This window comes from Amblyomma maculatum, chromosome 5 (genome assembly GCF_055883805.1).
Source record: "Amblyomma maculatum isolate TAMU_Amacu chromosome 5, ASM5588380v1, whole genome shotgun sequence".
Taxonomy (NCBI): domain Eukaryota; kingdom Metazoa; phylum Arthropoda; class Arachnida; order Ixodida; family Ixodidae; genus Amblyomma; species Amblyomma maculatum.
In genome coordinates this window covers 42,655,207-42,669,555 of record NC_139348.1, presented here as the reverse complement: position 1 = coordinate 42,669,555, position 14,349 = coordinate 42,655,207, and the positions used below count along the sequence as shown (strand labels likewise).

The 14,349-nt window shown below is 48.0% G+C and overlaps 1 protein-coding gene and 8 non-coding genes across 9 annotated transcripts; all 9 read right to left on the bottom strand.

Moving 5' to 3' along the window:
* Positions 1-6,932: 6,932 nt before the first annotated feature.
* TRNAD-GUC (transfer RNA aspartic acid (anticodon GUC)) lies at positions 6,933-7,004 on the bottom strand. Its single transcript has one exon. It is a non-coding gene; the product is annotated as a tRNA-Asp (tRNA).
* Positions 7,005-7,155: 151 nt separating this feature from the next.
* TRNAD-GUC (transfer RNA aspartic acid (anticodon GUC)) lies at positions 7,156-7,227 on the bottom strand. The gene has a single exon. It is a non-coding gene; the product is annotated as a tRNA-Asp (tRNA).
* A 151-nt stretch (positions 7,228-7,378) lies between these two features.
* On the bottom strand, positions 7,379-7,450 carry TRNAD-GUC (transfer RNA aspartic acid (anticodon GUC)). Its single transcript has one exon. It is a non-coding gene; the product is annotated as a tRNA-Asp (tRNA).
* A 151-nt stretch (positions 7,451-7,601) lies between these two features.
* Positions 7,602-7,673, bottom strand: TRNAD-GUC (transfer RNA aspartic acid (anticodon GUC)). The gene has a single exon. It is a non-coding gene; the product is annotated as a tRNA-Asp (tRNA).
* A 151-nt stretch (positions 7,674-7,824) lies between these two features.
* Positions 7,825-7,896, bottom strand: TRNAD-GUC (transfer RNA aspartic acid (anticodon GUC)). The gene has a single exon. It is a non-coding gene; the product is annotated as a tRNA-Asp (tRNA).
* Positions 7,897-11,182: 3,286 nt separating this feature from the next.
* Positions 11,183-12,867, bottom strand: LOC146188177 (uncharacterized). Its single transcript, XM_084605002.1, has one exon. It carries the CDS (start codon positions 12,865-12,867, stop codon positions 11,653-11,655), a length of 1,215 nt encoding a protein of 404 aa, XP_084461128.1. The 3' UTR covers positions 11,183-11,652.
* A 177-nt stretch (positions 12,868-13,044) lies between these two features.
* Positions 13,045-13,116, bottom strand: TRNAD-GUC (transfer RNA aspartic acid (anticodon GUC)). The gene has a single exon. It is a non-coding gene; the product is annotated as a tRNA-Asp (tRNA).
* Positions 13,117-13,267: 151 nt separating this feature from the next.
* Positions 13,268-13,339, bottom strand: TRNAD-GUC (transfer RNA aspartic acid (anticodon GUC)). The gene has a single exon. It is a non-coding gene; the product is annotated as a tRNA-Asp (tRNA).
* Positions 13,340-13,490: 151 nt separating this feature from the next.
* Positions 13,491-13,562, bottom strand: TRNAD-GUC (transfer RNA aspartic acid (anticodon GUC)). The gene has a single exon. It is a non-coding gene; the product is annotated as a tRNA-Asp (tRNA).
* Positions 13,563-14,349: the final 787 nt, after the last annotated feature.

The window sequence follows — 14,349 nt, the reverse complement described above, 5'->3', positions numbered from 1 at the left end:
TTGGCGCAACGGATTCGCAGAGGTACTGGCCTTGCATCAATGTCGGCGTGTCGCGCTGTCATGCAGGCTTTCCATGTACAGTGCAATCCCATCAGCATTACTTCATCATTTTCCACAGCTAGGAAACGAATTCCTCGGGGGTCTAGTGGAAGGTCTTTTTTCAGTGTTCTTTGCAGTATGTCCCAAAAGAACACGCCACCCAAACACTCCAAGAAGACGTGCTCCACGGTTTCGGGCTTTCTGCATAAAAAACAATGCACACCCCAGGGAACGTACAGTCCCTTTTCCTCCATCCAGGTTTTCACCTCTAAGGTTCCGGAGTGGAGCCTAAAGAAAAAGGACTTTGCGCCTGGTGCCACATGCATTCTCTTTACGCGCTTTAAAACGTCGCTACCGGGATTGGCACTGTACATGGTGCGATACAGTGGTACAGAAAAAACTACGTCTGCAAGGTCCTTGTACAACTTTTTGCGCTTTACTACAGCTAAATAATCGCATGAGAATCGCGCACTTAAAAAATTACAGGCCGCCACGACCTCCTTGAGAAAACCAACAACACGTGCTGTTACGTATTCGGTAGAAACAACAAAATCGGGTAGGAGTTTGCCTAATCTGATTTGTAACACAGTGCGTAAAAAAGGGTCCTTCACGTCTCGAAGGAAGCAGAAACGATTAACTACCTGCCGCAGGTATGAATGCGACAAGGCAAGGCCTCCATTACCAACGCTACGGAAGAGGTTTGTACGGCTTGTCCTCTCCCATACCGACCCCCACACAAAGACAGCGAATATGCGGTGAAACTTTTGCCCATTAGCGCGTGAGCAGTGTAGAACACTTAGCACATACCACAATTTACTAACAAAAAACACCATGCACACAGTGCTGCGTGCGAACATGGACAAGTCCCAACTTTTCACCCTCTCCGTCCTATCACGCATTTCCCCAACTTGATTCCGCCAGTAGGGCTCACTGTCGCGGGAAAACTCTGACGGAGCGCCTAGGTACTTCGCGGGTGTACTAAGCCATTCCATGTTGGCGAAAGTACCAGGGGTCTCTGGGCAAGTACCATGCCAAAATCCAAGGCACTTAGCCCAATTGACAGCAATTCCGCTGGCAGCACAGAAACGCTTCACAATATCCACAGTTTTCAAAATGCTCTCATAGTCAACGCAGAAAACCGCAACGTCGTCGGCATATGCAAGGAGTTTGACCTCGGCTTGCTGTAGTTTGAAGCCTTTGATATAGCAAGTCCCGATGATACTGAGGCAAAGGGGTTCTATGTACATATTAAAGAGTAGAGGCGAGAGGGGGCAACCCTGGCGCACAGATTGTTGCACCTCGATGCGCGCTCCCACCGACTTGTTGATTATTAGCCGCGTCGTGCAACCACTGTACGCCATTTTGACACCTTCTGTGATTACTGTTCCGACGTTTACATGTTGCAAAATGGTAAACAGAATTTCATGTGGCACTCGGTCGAACGCTTTTCTAGCACTTCTCCTCGTTAGTATAGTGGCCAGTGTCTCCAAATCGAGCTGGAGCAATGCGCGTCGCAATGCTCCAGCTCGATTTGGAGCTACTGGCCACTATACTAACGAGGAGAAGTGCTAGAAAAGCAGTTTCCCCTCTTCTAAATACGTGAGGAGAAAAGCACGCATTAATGTGCGCCCTTGCACTAAGCGCAGAACTAATAAGGAACGGTTCACTCATAGCGTATGCGCACTAAGTGACAAAAGAAAAAAACCTGCTCCCCGTCGGGGAATCGAACCCCGGTCTCGCGCGTGACAGGCGGGGATACTGGCCACTATTTTTTTTCTTTATTTCCAAAGTATACATGAACAACAAATGGTCACACTTAATAAAACACTTCAGCTGCCCTTGTGCTGACGCGTGTGAGGTTAAAATTTCTTCAATTTTACCAGGTCATCCAGAACTTCTGCCCACTGTGGTGGGTCAGGGAGCGCGCAGATACATTCCCGTAGATAAACAGCACTTTCAACAAAATTTTCACGCACACTGCGAATGTTAATATCTTCATGCCTCACTTGCATTCGTGTTTTCCCCAAGCTGTGGAGGCCTAGAAGCAATATTAAATCACAGGGTACGTCTGTGTTGTCCACAGGTAAAAACCGGATGCCATAAGGGTTTAGTGGCAGCTCTTTTTTAATTCTTTGTAGCTCGTCCCAATGAAATACTGCATCCCAGCAGTCTAAGAATATGTGTTCAATTGTCTCTGGCTTCTTGCTAAGCTGGCAGTTGGTCGTCCAACGGACATAGATTCCTTTTTCGTGAAGCCTGGGTTTGACGGGTAGAGTGTTCGAGTGCAACTTAAAAAAGAACGTCTTGTCGGCCGGTCTAACTGGCATCCTCTTCACTCGTTTTAAAATATCCCGCCCTGGACCTCCACGGTAAGGCTCCCGATACAAAGGTGCCGGCAGCATGATTTCCACTAGGTCCTTACACAGCTTTTTCTTGCCAACACTGTATAAATATTCAAGGGAAAAACGCACTTCTAACAACTTGTAAGAGAGAACTACCTGGCGCAAATATCCTGTGACAGCACCACGCATGTTTTCACTTGAGGAGTTAACAAATCCGGGTAACAGCCTTTGCAGCCGCACTTGCATGACTGTTCTTAAAAAGGTGTCATTTTGGTCGCAAAGAAAAAAAAAGCGCGATACCACTTGGCGCAGAAACAAATGAATCAAACCGACTCCTTCGCTTTTTAAAGAAAAAAAAATAATTTCGCTCGCCTCGTCTTTTCCCAGGTCGAAGTCCAAAGAAAAACCGCGAACACACGATGAATTTTTGAATGGCAGTTCGTGACGCACATAGAACATTCATTACATACCATATCTTTGAAATCAAATAAGCATTGCTGATGAACGCGCGTGAAAAGATTGACAGTTGCCTTCCCTGCCATGCTTCCGCTTTCTCTCGCACAAATTTGTTTCTTCCGTCCAGTGTAAGCTAGGATCGCGATAACATTGTAGGGGCACACCCAGATACTGCATTGGCAAGGAAGACCATTGCAATCGGGAGAAAGAAGCCGGTTCAGCATCCCATAAGCCGTGCCAAAATCCGGAGCTTTTTTCCCAGTTAACCCGACATCCAGTCTGGTCACAAAACTTTTCAACAATGTTAACCACTTCACAAATGCTCTCTCTGTTTTTACAAAATACTGCAATGTCGTCAGCGTATGCAAGTAGCTTCACATGCGCCTACTGAAGCTTGAAACCCGAGATGCATTCATTATTGAGAATGGCCAAGCATAATGGCTCAAGATAGGCTGCAAAAAGCAGAGGAGAGAGTGGGCATCCTTGCCTCACCGAAGAACGCACTGTGAGACTGTCAGTGAGATCGCCATTCACTATAATACGCGTCGAGCAGTTTGCCATTTTCACTCCCTCCACGATTACCGAGCCCAGGTTACAATGGTCTAGAATGAAGAAAAGGATGTCGTGCGATACGCGATCGAACGCTTTTTCCAAATCCAGCTGAATCATGGCAACCTGACTTCCAAGCATGTCTACACATTCCAGTATGGTTCGTGCCACATGTATATTTGTGGCGATGCTGCGACCTTTTATGCCGCACGTTTGGTGCGGTCCGACTAATTTGGCTATTAAACTCGGCAATCTCTTCGCTAAAACCTTCATAAAGATTTTGTAATCAACATCTGTCAGGCTTATTGGCCTATAGGACTTCACCAACAGGCGTTTCTCTGGATCATCACTTTTTGGAATAAGTACGATGTGTGACGTAGTAAATGATAATGGCACTTGTTTGCGTTCGTAGGCTTCTCTTATCACTTCCAACATAAGGCTGGAAACATGTTTTTAAATGCTTTGTAAAAGGAGGCGCTCAGCCCATCTGGTCCAGGGGCTTTCCCACGTGGGAGGTTATCCATGGCTTTTTCTATCTCTTGCATTGTAATAGGCATTTCAAGGCGCTCTTTCACACGAACTTCGAGCGTTGGCATTAGCCGTAAATATTCTATTGGAAACCCTTCACTATGTTCGCGCGTATTACTCAGAAGCTCAGCAAAATGTTTCAGAATCGCACACTTTATATCTTTAGCATCGTTCGTAATCTGCCCTTCATGTCTTATTTGCCTGATTTCCTTCTGGCAAGCGTACCTTTTTTCATCTGATAGCACTCGCTATGTCGGCGCCTCGCCAGCCTACAGTTTACCGCTTCTTGCGCGTATAACCACGGCTCTGTACTTCTCAGCGTCGATTCTTTCTAAATGAGATTTCACATCTCTTATTTGCCTAGTGAACTTTCTTGGCGCACAGCTTTCCATGCACAACAGACACTCAAGTTGTCCATGAAGTTCCTTTTCTGTTTCTTTCTGTTTGTACCAAATAACACTGCTCCTTTCTATTGCTTTTATCTTCACCTGCTCTTTAAATCTTTCCAATTTGTCTGCATGGCTTTCTTCATGCCCCTCAAGCAAACATTCCAAATCGTTCGTGATTGCCTTAACAAACTCTTCATCCTCCAAAATTTTCTCGTTCAGTTTCCATAGATGCCAGTTGAAAACAGATTTCATAACCTTCATTCCAAAAGTCACACTAACAAGGCAATGATCACTAAACGAAATAGGTTTTACATTATAGTCGGTACCAATTGGAACGAGATCAATAGATACATACAGCCTGTCTAGTCTCGCATGACTATCGCGTTGAAAGTGCGTGTATTCCGGACGGGTTTCAAAAGAAAGCACACTGCCAATGTCTTCCAAGCAATGGTCATACAAATACATTCAACAGTTCAGCGCTCTCGTCTTTCACTGATCTAATCTTCACTCGATCAGTAGCAGCACACACACAGTTAAAATCGCCCAATACAAGCAAAATTTTGTCACATTTCAAGTAAGGCTCAACTGAATGAAAGAAGTTTTGGCGATCACTTTCAACATTGGGGGTGTACATACAGACAGCACACCAAAATAAATTTGAGAACAAAAAGTCAACAACCAAGAGTCGGCCACTCTCGCATGCAAATACGCAGTGTACGCTTATACCCAAAGTGTTGCGAATGAAAAGAAGGCATCCGCCTGATGCCCCCACAGAGTGACAAACACAACATCAAAGTTTGCATGGAAAACAGACACCATGCGGACTGCATGGTCCTGAGATTCCATCTTCGACTCTTGAACAGCTAGTAAGTCTATTTCATTATCTAGCAGCAGGCGATTCAACTGGCATTGCCGCCTTCGGGCTCCAAGCCCTCTAACATTCAAGGTTGCTACACGTAATGGGACATCTAGCTTATTTGCCATGCGTCTAGAGAAAAAGGCGCCCAATCCATGTGATGCCTACCTCAATCGTCCATGTGGCTCTGCTTGTCCGAGGTTCCGAAGCGTACGCGCTCGTATCCGGCCTCCCAACGGGATGTCTGAATGCGTACTGAGGCGTGCCTGACCACCGCACTTGCCACCTTCCATAAACACAGTCAAAGAGCCACAGCCGAAAACAGGCTATGACGGCTGACGCACCACCTGCACTCACATGCATTAGGTCACGTCCAAACTACGGAGGCGGTTTCCCCGCCTGCCGCGTCTCGGACGAAACGTTCGGCCGAGGCTTCAACGTCGAACATCGTACCCCCGGTGCTTTCGATGGCGGCTCGTCACTGCCACCACCAGGCTGCAGATCCTTACTGGCGCTCTCATCATGGGGCCGCTTCCCAACTAGCAGGCTGCTTACTCCTGCGTTGAAGTCCATAACGTCGGAAATGGGAGACTCCGCGCTGCCTTGGCTTTCGAGCACAGGTTCTCTGGCGTCCGCCACGCTGTTACTTGCGTCCAGTTGGGAACCATTCTCCACTGGTGCAGAATCCGCTGTCGCAACGGCCGTGGTCGTCCTCCTCTTTGTCAAAGGGGTCAACACCGGCCCATCATTCCTTGCCGGTTGCCCGGTTGTTTTGGCTGCCTCTTCCGCGTCCGCCTCATCCATCAGATGCTCGGAAAAATCTTCGCTGTTCCCAGGACCAGCGATGCTCGCGTAGCACGAGAACACTGCCCTTCTTCGTGGCCAAAACGACGGCATGCACTACAACGCGGAACCTTACACTCTCGGCGAATGTGGCCGGTACTTCGACACCGGAGACATAACGGAGGCCTTCCAGGTACTACGACGAGCACCAACTCCCCACCGACGTTCAGCTGGTGGGGCAAGTCGTCCAGTTTGACATCAACTTTCATCTTCATGGTGACAATCCTGGTAGTTGAAGCTTTATCCGATATGCCATGCACGCGCCAGCGCTCCCTGGCCACTTCGGAAACCTTTTCGTACGGCGCGAAGGCCACACGCACATCTTCATCCGGAACGTTGTGAAGCAACCATTGGAGCTTCAGCCTCACATCCTGGTTGGCCGGATCAATAACGAGGCAGCGACGTTGCTTCACACACAACTCACCCACTCCTGCAATCTTCTTCACAGCATCCGCGTCTTTCAGGGTGGTGGCCCAGACGTGGCTCATGCGATACACCCCCATGGCGATAACGTCAGGGAGCAGCGAATGCTGAGCCAACGCGTCTCGGAAATCTTCCACCCGGTACGGGCGGGCCCTGATATCCGCGTGCAAAAAAGCTGTGTTTAATACAAAACGCCCTGTTGGAAGACTTGGCAGAACAACCTGGTAGTCATTATCCTGTTCCATAGCCTGTTACCGCGGCCAGACATGGCCGCTGAAGCCGCTCCTGTGGAGCCCGTCATTACACGTCCGTACGCTGTGGCGGCCGGAAGTGGACTCCTGCCACTATACTAACGAGAAGTGCTAGAAAAGCAGTTTCCGCTCTTCTCAAGACGTGAGGAGAAAATCAGGCAATAATGTGCGTCCCTGCAGTAAGCGAAAAACTAATAAGGAACGGTTCACTCATAGCGTATGCGCACTGAGATTTGTGACAAAAGAAAAAAATCTACTCCCCGTCGGGGAATCGAACCCCGGTCTCCCGCGTGACAGGCGGGGATACTGGCCACTATACTAACGAGGAGAATTGCTAGAGAAGCAGTTTCCGCTCTTCTCAAGACGCGAGGAGAAAATCACGCATTAATGTGCGTCATTGCACTAAGCGCAAAACTAATAAGGAACGGTTCACTCATAGCGTATGCGCACTGAGATTTGTGACAAAAGAAAAAAATCTACTCCCCGTCGGGGAATCGAACCCCGGTCTCCCGCGTGACAGGCGGGGATACTGGCCACTATACTAACGAGGAGAATTGCTAGAGAAGCAGTTTCCGCTCTTCTCAATACGTGAGGAGAAAATCACGCATTAATGTGCGTCATTGCACTAAGCGCAAAACTAATAAGGAACGGTTCACTCATAGCGTATGCGCACTGAGATTTGTGACAAAAGAAAAAAATCTACTCCCCGTCGGGGAATCGAACCCCGGTCTCCCGCGTGACAGGCGGGGATACTGGCCACTATACTAACGAGGAGAATTGCTAGAGAAGCAGTTTCCGCTCTTCTCAATACGCGAGGAGAAAATCACGCATTAATGTGCGTCATTGCACTAAGCGCAAAACTAATACGGAACGGTTCACTCATAGCGTATGCGCACTGAGATTTGTGACAAAAGAAAAAAATCTACTCCCCGTCGGGGAATCGAACCCCGGTCTCCCGCGTGACAGGCGGGGATACTGGCCACTATACTAACGAGGAGAATTGCTAGAGAAGCAGTTTCCGCTCTTCTCAATACGCGAGGAGAAAATCACGCATTAATGTGCGTCATTGCACTAAGCGCAAAACTAATACGGAACGGTTCACTCATAGCGTATGCGCACTGAGATTTGTGACAAAAGAAAAAAATCTACTCCCCGTCGGGGAATCGAACCCCGGTCTCCCGCGTGACAGGCGGGGATACTGGCCACTATACTAACGAGGAGAATTGCTAGAGAAGCAGTTTCCGCTCTTTTTTTTTTTTTTCTTTATTGCCGTGAAACACAAAACAAAAGTACACATAATAAAACACGTCAACTACACTTGAGCTAACGCGTACGCGGCTAAAATCTTTTCAGGTTCACCAACTCATCAAATAGACATTGCCATTGTGGTGGATCCTGCTGCATCCTGAAAGTTTCGCGTATATACACCGCACTTTCAATAAAGTTTTCACGCGCAGATCGTGTATTTATATCTGCGTGACGCACCTGCATTCGTGTTTTCCACAAACTATGGAGGCCAAGAAGCATAATTAAATCATAAGGTGCATCATCGTTCTGCACTGGTAGGAATCTTATGCCGTAAGGAGTTAATGGAAGTTGCTTTTTAACTGTCCTTTGGAGGACGTCCCATAGAAAGATAGCATCCCAACACTGTAAGAAGACGTGTTCAATGGTTTCCGCTTTTTTGCACAACAGGCAATTTGTTGTCCATGGGACGAAGATACCTTTTTCATTCAGCCAGGTTTTAACAGGGAGCGTATTAGAGTGAAGTTTGAAAAGGAACGTTTTAGCAGACGGCCTCACGGGCATCTTCTTAACTCTTTTCAAAACATCCTGCCCTGGGCCTCCACAGTGTAATGCCCGGTAAAAAGGCACCGGCAGCATCACGTCAATGAGATCTTTATACAGTTTTTTTCTGGGAACATTGAAAAGGTAATCAAAAGAAAACCGCACTTCCAGCAACTTGCACGAAAAAACAACCTCGCGCAGGTAGCCAGTCACAGTACCAGGCATGCTTTCACATGACACAATCCATTCAGGGAGCAGCCTCTGCAATCGCACTTGCATCACAGTTCTTAGAAAGGTATCTTTTTGATCACGCAGGAATATAAATCGCGAGACCACCTGACGCAAGAACAGATGTGCTAGGCCAAGCCCGCCCCTTTTAACAGAAATAAACAAATTCGTGCGGGCGGTTTTTTCCCATGTGGATGCCCAAATAAAAACAGCAAAAACGCGGTGCATTTTCTGAATTGAGGTTCGTGAGACACACAACACATTCATGAGGTACCACAGCCTCGAAATAAGAAAAACATTGCAAATAGAAGCTCGCGAAAACATTGACAGTTGCCTTCCTTGCCACGCATCCGCTTTTTCTTTCGCTCTGGATGTTTCTTCCATCCAGTGCACGTTGGGATCTCGATAACAATCTAAAGGCACGCCTAGATATCGCGTTGGGAGAGCAGACCATCGCAGCTTACAGAAGAAATCAGGTGTCACGTCCCAATCACCGTGCCAAAACCCAGAGCTTTTCTCCCAATTGATCATACATCCGGTTTGATCACAAAATGTTTGGACGACACCCGTAACTTCACAGATGCTCTTTCTAGTTGCACAAAACACTGCTATGTCATCAGCATATGCTAGCATTTTCACGTGTGCTGATTGCAGCTTGAACCCTAAAATGCGATCGCTATCAATGATAGCCAAGCAAAGTGGCTCTAAATACAGTGCAAAAAGCAGGGGTGAGAGCGGGCAGCCCTGCCTTACCGATGAACGTACTGCGATGCTGTCAGTCAGTTCACCATTCACTATAATACGGGCCGTGCAGTTCGCGTAAGCCATTTTAACACCCTCCACTATGACTTTTCCAAGGTTAGAATGCTCCAAAATGGAAAAAAGAATTTGGTGGGAAACACGGTCAAAGGCTTTCGCCAAATCTAACTGCATCATGGCTATCTGACCACCGAGTGCATCCACACATTCTAGTACGGTTCTTGCGACATGTATATTCGTGGCAATGGATCGACCCTTGATGCCGCACGTTTGATGAGACCCAACCAGTTTTTTTATTACGCTTTGCAGTCTTTTTGCTAAAACCTTCATATACACCTTGTAGTCAACATTGGTGAGGCTAATCGGTCGATATGACCCCACCAACAGTCGTTTCTCCGGATCATCTGTCTTGGGTATTAGCACAATGTGCGATGTAGCGAAAGACAATGGAACAGTATTACGTTCATAAGCTTCAGTGATTACATCGAGCATAAACTGAGCCGCATACTGCTGAAAAGTTTTAAAGAAGGCAGCGCTTAGACCATCCGGCCCAGGTGCTTTCCCAGGTGTCAGGTTATCTATTGCAGATTCTATCTCCTGCAACGTTATCGGTGTTTCTAGGCGCGCTTTACTTTCGTCATCTAGTGCAGGCATCAGTCTTAGAAAATCTGTTTGAAAGCCGCCTACAGTCTCAAGCTTAGCGCTAAGCAGTTCTTCGAAGTGCTCTGCTACCGCACGCTTAATATCTTTAGCATCTTCAGTGATATGGCCGGCATACCTTATACTCCTTATTTCTTTCTGGCAGGCGTATCTTTTTTCGTCTGCTAGGGCTCGTTTTGTCGGCACTTCTCCAGCCCAAAGGTTTTCAGCCCTTGAACGTATAACAGCCGCTGTGTATCTTTCGCTGTCGATTGTTTCCAGATCACTTTTAATCTCGTATTTTACTGGCGAAATGCCCTGGCACTGAACTTTCCATGCTCAAAAGAAACTCGAGTTGTTCATTCAGTTCTTTTTCTTTTTCTTTATGCCGCACCTTACTGCTCTTTTCTATGGATTTCAATTTGACCCACTCTTTGAAGCTGTCCCATTCCGCTGCAAAACTTACTGGTCGCATAGCCAGACGATCTTCAAACTCGGTCTTAACTTCCATAAGGAACTCTTCATCGGCGAGAAGTTTGGCATTCAGTTTCCATAGGAACCAGTTAAAGCGCGATTTCTTTCCTGCCCTACCGAACACTGCACTCACGAGACAGTGATCGCTGAAAGACACAGGTTTGACCTCATATGCAGTACATAGGGAAACAAGATCAACCGAGGCATACACCCTGTCCAATCTAGCATGGCTATCTCGCTGAAAGTGCGTGAACTCTGGTTGGTTTCCTGTGGAGAACACACTACCAACATCCTCAAGGCCGTATTCATGCACAAGTGCATTCAACAGCTCGGAGCTTCTGTCTCTTCGAGGTTTACACTTCGCCGCTCGGTCCACAGCAGCGCACACACAGTTGTAATCGCCAAGTACAAGCAAGATTTTGTCGACCTTCAACCACAATTCAATAGACTCAAAAAACAATTCACGTTCGCATTCTGAATTGGGAGCATACACACACACAACACGCCAGCATAAATTACAGTAGGTAAAATCAGTAACCAAAAGCCGACCACTTGGACAGGCAAAAACGAACTCTACACTTACTCCCAGCGTGTTACGTATAAATAAAAGGCATCCACCCGATACACCAACAGAATGGCATACACACACATAAAAGTTTGTCTGAAAAGAAGCCACCATACGGTCAGTGCTTTCTTGGCTCTCAATCTTTGACTCTTGCACAGCTGCTATATCTATATCATTATCCACAAGGAGGCGACTGAGCTGGCATTGTCGCCTTCTCGCTCCCAGCCCTCTTGCATTCAAAGTAGCTACGTGTAACGCCGAATTAAGCTTGAGAGTCATGTGTTAGAAAGGGCCGCTCGTACCCGCATGGTGCCTACCTTCATGGTTGCGTGGCCTCCGCTTCTGAAGAAGAGCGGCATATGTGTGCACGTATTGTCCTCCCAGCAGAACCTCGGGCTGCATCCAAACGAAGTCCAAGCACCGTCTGTCATTTTTGCTCACACACGCCCCGCTTGGTTGCAGAATGTTCCTGACGCTGGTCGGTAGGCAGCCGACCCACAAATCGTTCAGGACACCACAAAACCTACGGAGGCGGTTTCCCCGCCTGCCGCGTGTCGGCAGAGAAGTTCGGCTTCGGTCTCAAAGTCGATCTTCGGATGCCCGCAGTTTTCGGCGGCGGCTCACCACAAACGCCGCCTGGCAGCTGAGTCTCCTCGAAGCTTTCCTCGTGTGGACGTTTTGAGGCAATCAAGGCCGCTGTCTCCGGCCCAACTTCCATGGCATCAGTGCAAGGAGGCTCAGTACTCAGATGCTCCTCAGCGTCAGAAAACTTGATTACGTCTTCTGACTCTTCCTTTGAAGCGCTTTCGTGGTCCTGTTGGTCCTGCGATGGAACGTGCGAGACGTGCCGAGTTTCATTCTTTTTACTTGAGACCGTCACCTTTTGCTTAGTTAAAACCGTCATGGAAGGCGCGTCCTGTTTCGTTGACTGTCCTCGAATGTCGGCCGCCTCCTCCGCATCCACCTCATCCATTATCAACTCGGACGTGTCCTCGCTGGTCCCAGGTCCGGCAATGCTTGCGTAGGTACGTGCACACTGGCTGTCTTCATGACCGAACCGTCGACAGGTTCCGCAGCGAGGAACCCGGCACTCCTTGCGTATGTGACCCGTGTTCCGACAGCGTAGGCACAAGGGAGGTCTGCCTGGCACAACAACGAGCGCCAGCTCACCGCTAACGTTCAACTGATGTGGCAGGTCATCCAGCTTCACGCCAGCTTTCAACTTAAGCGTGACAAGTCTAGTAGTCGAGCCTTTTTCTACCATACCTTTCACACGCCAGCGCTCCCTTGTAACTTCCGACACCTTTCCATACGGCGTAAAGGCAGCACGCACATCCTCGTCTGGCACGTTGTGTAGCAGCCAGTGAAGTTTCAGTCGCACGTCCTGGTTGGCCGGGTCAATTACCAAGCAGCGACCGTTTTTCACACACAACACACCGACACTAACAAGCTTGGTCACCGCTTCAGGATCCTTGAGAGTGACAGCCCAGACGTGGCTCATCCGATACGCCCCCATCGCAACAACATCGGGGATCAGCGAATGCTGTGCCAACGCGTCGCGGAAATCTTCCACCCGGTACGGGCGGGCCCTGATATCGGCGTGCAAAAAAACAGTATTCAAAACAAACCGACCTGTTGGCAGTGCAGGCAAAACGACCTGGTAAGTGGTTTCCTGTTCAGCAGTCCTGTTACCGCGGCCTGACATGGCCGCTGAAGCCGCTCCTGAGGAGCCCTGCATCCTGCGTCCGTTCACTGGCGTGGCCGGAAGCAGAATCCAAGCAGTTTCCGCTCTTCTCAATACGCGAGGAGAAAATCACGCATTAATGTGCGTCATTGCACTAAGCGCAAAACTAATACGGAACGGTTCACTCATAGCGTATGCGCACTGAGATTTGTGACAAAAGAAAAAAATCTACTCCCCGTCGGGGAATCGAACCCCGGTCTCCCGCGTGACAGGCGGGGATACTGGCCACTATACTAACGAGGAGAATTGCTAGAGAAGCAGTTTCCGCTCTTCTCAATACGCGAGGAGAAAATCACGCATTAATGTGCGTCATTGCACTAAGCGCAAAACTAATACGGAACGGTTCACTCATAGCGTATGCGCACTGAGATTTGTGACAAAAGAAAAAAATCTACTCCCCGTCGGGGAATCGAACCCCGGTCTCCCGCGTGACAGGCGGGGATACTGGCCACTATACTAACGAGGAGAATTGCTAGAGAAGCAGTTTCCGCTCTTCTCAATACGCGAGGAGAAAATCACGCATTAATGTGCGTCATTGCACTAAGCGCAAAACTAATACGGAACGGTTCACTCATAGCGTATGCGCACTGAGATTTGTGACAAAAGAAAAAAATCTACTCCCCGTCGGGGAATCGAACCCCGGTCTCCCGCGTGACAGGCGGGGATACTGGCCACTATACTAACGAGGAGAATTGCTAGAGAAGCAGTTTCCGCTCTTCTCAATACGCGAGGAGAAAATCACGCATTAATGTGCGTCATTGCACTAAGCGCAAAACTAATACGGAACGGTTCACTCATAGCGTATGCGCACTGAGATTTGTGACAAAAGAAAAAAATCTACTCCCCGTCGGGGAATCGAACCCCGGTCTCCCGCGTGACAGGCGGGGATACTGGCCACTATACTAACTTTTTTTTTTTTCTTTATTGCCGTGAAACACAAAACAAAAATACACATGATAAAAAACGTCAACTACACTTGAGCTAACGCGTAAGTGGCTAAAATCTTTTCAAGTTCCCTAACTCATCAAAGAGACAATGCCATTGTGGCGGATCCTGCTGCCTCATGAAAGTTTCACGTATATAAACAGCACTTTCAATAAAGTTTTCACGCGAAGATCGTGTATCTATATCTGCATGACGCACCTGCATTCGTGTTTTCCACAAACTATGGAGGCCAAGAAGCATAATTAAATCATAAGGTGCATCATCGTTCTGCACTGGTAGAAATCTTATACCGTAAGGAGTTAATGGAAGCTCCTTTTTAATTGTCCTTTGGAGGACGTCCCATAGAAAGACAGCATCCCAACACTGTAAGAAAACGTGTTCAATTGTTTCCGGTTTTTTGCACAACAGGCAATTTGTTGTCCATGGGACGAAGATACCTTTTTCATTCAGCCAGGTTTTAACAGGGAGCGTATTAGAGTGAAGTTTGAAAAGGAATGTTTTAGCTGATGGCCTCACGGGCATCTTCTTAAC

What these genes read in the sequence shown, in the direction of transcription:
- LOC146188177 (XM_084605002.1), bottom strand. Translation starts at nt 12,867, where the DNA reads ATGCAGGGCTCCTCAGGAGCGGCTTCAGCGGCCATGTCAGGCCGCGGT.